At 43.8% G+C, this 8,608-nt stretch overlaps 1 protein-coding gene across 1 annotated transcript; it reads right to left on the reverse strand.

Annotated features, from left to right (window-relative positions):
• Window positions 1–857: 857 nt before the first annotated feature.
• LOC123186776 (antimicrobial peptide 1b) lies at window positions 858–1,427 on the reverse strand. Its single transcript, XM_044598481.1, has one exon. The coding sequence runs from the start codon at window positions 1,407–1,409 to the stop codon at window positions 1,059–1,061; it is 351 nt and encodes a 116-aa protein (XP_044454416.1). The 5' UTR covers window positions 1,410–1,427; the 3' UTR covers window positions 858–1,058.
• Window positions 1,428–8,608: the final 7,181 nt, after the last annotated feature.

Below are 8,608 nucleotides of genomic sequence, written 5' to 3' on the forward strand. Positions count from 1 at the left end.
GAAAAATAAAATAAAAATCTCTGACAAACCCAAAATCTGTTTGTTCGGATATGTTTTACAAAAAAAACATTAGTAGCTAAAATAAACACAAAAATGGAATAAAAATCGACAATCTTCAAATTCGGTTAAAAAAGCACATCAGTCTATCGTCCGGAAAATTAAAATGTCCAATTCTAAACTTTGGCTCATTGATATGCACCTGGCAAAGAAAAAAATCTGACAAAACCCAAAAAATGTTTTTCTTTTCTCTTTTGGAAACAATATTGGCTAAAAATACATTTATGCTAGATTTGTCAGACATTGATATCTATCCTTGAAACCACATAATCACAGTGAAAAATCGAAATTGTTGGTGTGTAATTGAAACAAAAAATTATGTCACGGTCTGCCTATCCAAAAAATTCAGAAGGCCTACAGTATGTCTGTATGCACATCGTTTGCGACTAGATGACTGCTTCCACACAATTTGCCACTTGACTGCTAAACACACACACCATAAAACTTAATATACAGTTACAGTACACACGCCATTTACTACGAGCTGCATGATACTCCAGTTAACTGCTCACACCTAATCCAGCACGCGCATGCGCATCACAGTCGCCGTGCTCCAGCCTGTCTTCGACCGCCTCCCACCGTTACGTTGCCGTTCGCTCCTACACTGCACATGTTGGTACAGTGCCGTCGTGTCTCCCATCGACCATATGCATTAAATAATGGAATACCGCATCCATCCCATATCCAGAACGAGTCGACGCCTCGTGATAAAGTGAGCAGGCGAGCTCGTCCACGCCGATGAATTTTCGGGATTGCAGAGCTCTAATATTGACGAAATTAACACCCCCCTTCAGGAGGTCTTTACCACGGGCTAGGCCCAAGTTCTCTGTCCCGTTTCTTATTGAAGACAAAAAGATGCGAAGCACGATAAGACAAGACAAATGGGAAATATTCGTCCATTTATTTTTTCACATACTAGTACTTCTCGAGATTATTCGTCCAGGGCTTACGCTCTATGTACGTAGTTACCGCCCGTCTTCACTGCGACGTGAGACCTCTGTTCAAGGGCCTCCGGTGGAAGCAGTCAAGTTTAATCCCGTGGCTGACGCCGAGGACGCCGCTGCAGCTCTTGTAGGATCCGACTCGGTCGGCAACGCCTGCCCCACGACGTCGTCACGGCAGCCGCGGCACTGGCTCTGGCAGCTGCCTTCGCCGCAGTAGGCGTCGCCACTGCCGCAGAAGCCGTATTTACCGCAGCAGAGGCAGTTGGGGCACTTTGCGCCGCGGGCCTGGTCGCCGCACCTCTGGGCGCCGTTCACGGCCGTGGCGAGCACCGCCGCCAGGACCACGGCCAGGAGGATGGCCGCCACCCTCGGGGCTCTCGGTACCGTGGCGGACATGTGTAGCTTCATGATCTTGTTGGTGCCTGGTAAAATACGGCGACGAGTGTTGCCATTTATAGATGGAACCCTTTGGGATGGTAGCTAGCAATGTCTGTCTGACTGGCCCATCGGCATGCATGGCCGTTTGTATGCGTCACACCTAACCTGGGCACACGAGATCGACACGTACGTACCTACTACGGTGGTTGGGTGGCACGTCGATGGACACGCGCGGTGTCTCTTTTGTCTCCTCGCTAGATCATCACGACCGCATAACTTTTTCTCTTCTTTCTTTCAACGGACTATCTAGAAACAGTACATATCGTTTCGTCTCTTTTCTTTTGCGGGAAGAAGCATGTGTTTGTTTTCATCCTCGTCGTTCTAATCTCCAACATATATATGCTTGGCTACTACTACTACACAATGCAGGAATCTTTACACTAATACTCTGATTATTGTGCTCTTTTAAACTATACTAGATGACCAGTTGCGACAATGACGCAAAGGCCGAGAGCAAGCCATGTATTGAAAGAGTGTACATTAATATTATTCGGGCACATATTGAAGTGATAAACATTAGACAGAGTCATCGCTGCACGTTTGACCATGGCGGCAAAAGCAAGAGCGAGCCAAGCATTCAAAGCATGTGCATGAGATTGATTTAGAATCAACTTAAAGATACTTATATTTCATTACATGAAAGCTTGGTGCTTAAAAGAAAATATTTAGATCACTTGGTAATAGCATACATTGGCTTTAAAAGACAGGCTATATTAGCATAGATGGATGGTGTATATAGTGATTGCCGTTAACCATCGCTCGAGTCTTGTACCTGCCGTCGGCAGGAAGGAAGGAACCTACGACCTAGGCGGAGGAACAACCTAGCCGCACACTGCAGACAGGATCAGAGGCATATAGACGAACAAAAAGAATCAAGCGACTGTGTATAAAACAATAAGCAGATGGTACACTTTATTAATTATTTTTCTAGTTGTTTTTCCTTTATCACCAAGTAGTGCGTATTAGTTGGGTAAGAAATAACCAGGTGGTACACTTGATATTGGAACCCCCAATACATTTATTATTCTCTATTCATTCAAAGAACAAACCCGAGCAGGCATTGCGAGACTATTAAGAATCGATATGAAACTAAGAAAAGTGGGCATCCTCAATAAAGATGGATATTGACCAATGGCATATGAGCACACAATCACCCAGGAAGAAAACCACCAGGACAAGCATAAGGTAAAACAAAAATTTATGATAAACGGTCTATAGATAACAATATATATAGCTTCAAGTGCACTATATACCAGTAGACATGACCATGAGGACAGATTCAAAGCCAAATGGCATGGAAAGAAGTCAAATATATACCATAGGAAAACAAAACTGGGAGTATCAAAAAGACGTAAACAGAGTATACAGATAGAACGGCATGGTAAGATAAATAACATGATGTAACAGTGGCTATGATTTGTTTCTGTTAAAACCATCACAGAGAAATAAAATTCACATAAAAATATTTGCTTCCTACAGGCTTACAATGATAGGTATAACTACTTAAACTCATAATTGGATAAGAAGAATGTATGATAAAGGCTAGAAGATGTAAAAGAACAACAAATTTAAACAGAGCCTTTGTTTCCATCATTTTTTCACTTGGAGAAGTGATGCATTGCTACATAAGAACGAAAAGCACAATTTGAGAGGAATCACAAAGCCAAAAAGCACAATCTGAGAGGAATCACAAAGCCAACCAGTACATACATCGTTTTAGAAGGACATGGACATATTTTTCTTCATTAGGACTTTTACAATTTATTAGGAGGAATTTGTTTCAGGAGATCCATTTGACAAGCACAAGTTAATCATGATGCAACAGAGAACATTCACCATGTAAAATCAAGATTACCTGAGACTGTTGTGGACCAGCCAAACCATTCAGTTCCTCTGCAAAAGAAAGGTAAGGATTTGACAGAGCAGTTCCAACCTGTGATAAAATAAATACCATTAGTGCTAGATAAACAGGTTAGTGCATGTAGGGTATATAAACAGGAAATATGTAAACAACCAAAGCACACTAAGCTAGTAGGATCACAAGCAACGCACAAATAATTGAAGGCCAACCAGACAAAGCTGCTCCACTTCAAAAAGGCTCCAAATTGCAGCGCTACAAATTAGGAGGCTTCATATGCTATTCACCATTACAACGATGATGCGTCACAGTCGCACGGGCACCAGTGCCTTCGCAAAGGCCAAAAGTGAACCAAGTATTCAAGTCATGAATATAAGAATATTTAAAGTCTGGTCATAAAATCCGTAAAGCATTAGAAAATGGGCTAAAAAGATCCGCCTCCTCGGCAGCCCTTAGATTTGATGTTATCCAACAACCCAGCTCTGTCCTCATCATTGCAACAAAGGTGACGTTGCAGAAGCCTTTGAAACAGAACTCATGCTACAGAAACATTTGTAACAGAGGTTGTTTAGCAAAATTCTTTTTTTCAGCTTCACCTTTTTGCAACAAAGATGATGTTGCGGAAAGAACTTTTGCAACATGGATGATGTTGCAATTTTTTATTTTTTTACAATGAAAGGATGTCGCAGCAACAACGTCGTCATTGCCATCGCCGTTCTACATCTTCATAGTTGTTGAAACTCGTCGGCATGCGGCGCATGGCCTGGCGGGCATGGGCGGCGGAAGCGCGAGGCCGACCCGTCGGTGTCGTGACGCTGTCCCTGAACCCGCTTCGCCGCTGGCGACGGGGTCCTCTGGCCGGGATCGCGCCGCGGCGAAGGAGGCGTGGCTCTTCCTTTCGTCACCTGGGTAGCTTCGACGGCGACCGCTCGGGCCCAGCCGACTTGGTCGCCCTACCATGGTCGCCTAGTGGGTTCGCAACAGACTGCTTGTATGTGTGGAGAGTGCTTGTATGTGTGGATAGCGTTTCAGTGGAGATAAGGATGAAAGAAAAGATGCGGTGCGCGGGCCCATGAAGACGCACGGTAGACGTTGAACGTGACGGATGTTAGGGAAAAATCGGTCAGTTGAGTACCAACTTTGTTGGGGAACGTAGCAGAAATTCAAAATTTTCCTACGTGTCACCAAGATCTATCTATGGAGAGACCAGCAACGAGTAGAAAGAGAGTGCATCTACATACCCTTGTAGATCGCTAAGCGGAAGCGTTCAAGTGAACGGGGTTGATGGAGTCGTACTCGTCGTGATTCAAATCACCGATGATCCTAGTGCCGAACGGACGGCACCTCCGCGTTCAACACACGTACAGCCCGGTGATGTCTCCCACGCCTTGATCCAGCAAGGAGAGAGGGAGAGGTTGAGGAAGACTCCATCCAACAGCAGCACAACAGCGTGGTGGTGGTGGAGGAGCGTGGCAATCCAGCAGGGCTTCGCCAAGCACCATGGGAGAGGAGGAGTAGGGAGAGAGGTAGGGCTGTGCCAGAACTTCGTGTATAGCTCCCATGCGCGTCCCCACTATATATAGGGGTGGAGGGGCTGGTTTCTTGCCCTCCAAGTCCATTGGGGCGTTCGCCAAGGTGGGAGGAAAGAAATCTCATTATTTCCTTCCCCACCGATTGTTATCCCCCTTTTTTAGGGATCTTGATCTTATCCCTTCGGGATATGATCTTATTCCTTCTAAGGGGGGATCTTGGTGCGCCTTGACCAGGGGTGTGGGGCCTTGCTCCCACTACCCACGTCCATGTGGGTCCCCCCATGCAGGTGGGCCCCACTCCGGAACCTTCTAGAACCTTCCCGGTACAATACCGAAAAATCCCGAACATTTTCCGGTGGCCAAAATAGGACTTCCCATATATAAATCTTTACCTCCGGACCATTCTGGAACTCCTCGTGACGTCCGGGATCTCATTCGGGACTCCGAACAACATTCGGTAACCACATACAAAACTTCCTTTATAACCCTAGCGTCATCGAACCTTAAGTGTGTAGACCCTACGGGTTCGGGAGACATGTAGACATGACCGAGACGTTCTCCGGTCAATAACCAACAGCGGGATCTGGATACCCATGATGGCTCCCACATGTTCCACGATGATCTCATCGGATGAACCACAATGTCAAGGACTTAATCAATCCCGTATTCAATTCCCTTTGTCTATCGGTATGTTACTTGCCCGAGATTCGATCGTCGGTATCCAATACCTTGTTCAATCTCGTTACCGGCAAGTCACTTTACTCGTTCCGTAACACATCATCCCGTGATCAACTCCTTGGTCACATTGCGCATATGATGATGTCCTACTGAGTGGGCCCAGAGATACCTCTCCGTTTACACGGAGTGACAAATCCCAGTCTCGATCCGCATAAAACAATAGATACTTTCGGAGATACCTGTAGTGCACCTTTATAGTCACCCAGTTATGTTGTGACGTTTGATACACCCAAAGCACTCCTACGGTATCCAGGAGTTACACGCTCTCATGGTCGAAGGAAGAGATACTTGACATTGGCAAAGCTCTAGCAAATGAACTACACGATCTTTTGTGCTAGTCTTAGGATTGGGTCTTGTCCATCACATCATTCTCCTAATGATGTGATCCCGTTATCAACGACATCCAATGTCCATAGCCAGGAAACCATGACTATCTGTTGATCACAACGAGCTAGTCAACTAGAGGCTCACTAGGGACATATTGTGGTCTATGTATTCACACGTGTATTACGATTTCCGGATAATACAGTTATAGCATGAATAAAAGACAATTATCATGAACAAGGAAATATAATAATAACACTTTTATTATTGCCTCTAGGGCATATTTCCAACAGTCTCCCACTTGCACTAGAGTCAATAATCCAGTTCACATCGCCATGTGATTAACACTCACAGGTCACATCGCCATGTGACTAATACCCAAGAGTTTACTAGAGTCAGTAGTCTAGTTCACATCACTATGTGATTAACACTCAACGAGTTTTATGTTTGATCATGTTGCTTGTGAGAGAGGTTTTAGTAATCGGGTCTGAACCTTTCAGATCCGTGTGTGCTTTACAAATCTCTATGTCATCTCCTAGATGCAGCTACCACGCTCTATTTGGAGCTATTCCAAATAACTGTTCTACTTTGAGCTATTCTAAATTATTGTTCCATTATATGTATCCAGTCTCTCTACTCAGAGCTATCCGGATAGGTGTCAAGCTTGCATCGTCGTAACCTTTACGACGAACTCTTTTACCACCTCCATAATCGAGAAAATTCCTTAGTCCGCTAGTTACTAAGGATAACTTTGACCGCTGTCCTATGATCCATTTTTGGATCACTCTTGTACCCCTTGACTGACTCATGGCAAGGCACACTTCAGGTGCGGTACACAGCATAGCATACTGAAGAGCCTACGTCTTAAGCATAGGGGACGACCTTCGTCCTTTCTCTCTATTCTGCCGTGGTCGAGCTTTAAGTCTTAACTTCGTACCTTACAACTCAGGCAAGAACTCCTTCTTTGACTGGTCCATCTTGAACACCTTCAAGATCATGTCAAGGTATGTGCTCATTTGAAAGTATTATTAAGCATTTTGATCTATCCTTATAGATCTTGATGCTCAATGTTCAAGTAGCTTAATCCAGGCTTTCCATTGAAAAACACTTTCAAAATAACCCTATATGCTTTCCAGAAATTCTACGTCATTTCTGATCAACAATATGTCAACAACATATACTCATCAGAAATTCTATAGTGCTCCCACTCACTTCTTTGGAAATACAAGTTTCTCATAAACTTTGTACAAACCCAAAATTTTTGATCATCATCAAAGCATACATTCCAACTCCGAGATGCTCACTCCAGTCCTTAGAAGGATTGCTGGAGCTTTGCATACTTATTAGCATCTTTCGGGATTGACAAAACCTTCCGGTTGTATCACATACAACCTTTCCTCATTAAAATCGTCGAGGAAACAATGTTTTGACATCCTATCTGCAAGATTTCATAAATAATGCAGTAATCGCTAATATAATTCCAACAGACTCTTAGCATCGCTACGAGTGAGAAAATCTCATCGTAGTCAACTCCTTGAACTTGTCGGAAAACATCTTAACGACAAGTCGAGCTTTCTTAATGGTGACAATTACCATCATTGTCCGTCTTCCTTTTGAAATCCATCTGTACTCATTAGCCTTACGACCATCGAGCCGTTCTGCCAAAGTCTACACTTTGTTTTCATACATGGATCCTCTCTCGGATTTTATGGCCTCAAGCCATTTATCGGAATCCGGGTCCACCATCGCTTTTACATAGCTCGTAGGCTCATTGTTGTCTAGCAACATGACTTCCAAGACAGGATTACGTACCACTCTCAAGTAGTACGCATCCTTGTCATCCTACGAGGTTTGGGAGTGACTTGATCTGAAGTTTCATGATCACTATCATAAGCTTCCACTTCAATTGGTGTAGGTGCCACGGGAACAACTTCCTGTGCCCTGCTACACACTGGTTGAAGTGATGGTTCAATAACCTTATCAAGTCTCCACCATCCTCCCACTCAATTCTTTCGAGAGAAACCTTTCCTCGAGAAAGGACCTGATTCAAGAAACAATCCTTTATTGCTTTTGGATCTGAGACAGGAGGTATACCCAACTGTTTTGGGTGTCCTATGAAGATGCATTTATCCGCTTTGAGTTCTAGCTTATCAGCCTGAAACTTTTTCACATAAGCGTCGTAGCCCCAAACTTTTAAGAAACGACAACTTAGGTTTCTCTAAACCATAATTCATACGGTGTCATCTCAACGGAATTACGTGGTGCCCTATTTAAAGTGAATGTGGTTGTCTCTAATGCCTAACCCATGAACGATAGTGGTAATTCGATAAGAGGCATCATGGTATGCATCATATCCAATAGGGTGCAGTTATGATGTTCGGACACACCATCACACTATGGTGTTCCAGGCGGTATTAATTGCGAAACAATTTCCACAATGTCTTAATTGTGTGCCAAAACTCGTAACTCAGATACTCATCTCTATGATCTTATCATAGACATTTTATCCTCTTGTCACGATGATCTTCAACTTTACTCTGGAATTACTTGAACCATTCAATAATTCAGACTTGTGTTTCATCAAGTAAATATATTCAACATCTACTCGAATCATCTGTGAAGTAAGAACATAATGATATTCACTGCATGCCTCAGCACTCATTGGACTACACACATCAAAATGTGTTACTTCCAACAAGTTGCTATCTTGTTCCATC

Source organism: Triticum aestivum, chromosome 2A (genome assembly GCF_018294505.1).
Source record: "Triticum aestivum cultivar Chinese Spring chromosome 2A, IWGSC CS RefSeq v2.1, whole genome shotgun sequence".
NCBI classification, from domain to species: domain Eukaryota; kingdom Viridiplantae; phylum Streptophyta; class Magnoliopsida; order Poales; family Poaceae; genus Triticum; species Triticum aestivum.

What these genes read in the sequence shown, in the direction of transcription:
- LOC123186776 (XM_044598481.1), bottom strand. Translation starts at nt 1,409, where the DNA reads ATGAAGCTACACATGTCCGCCACGGTACCGAGAGCCCCGAGGGTGGCG.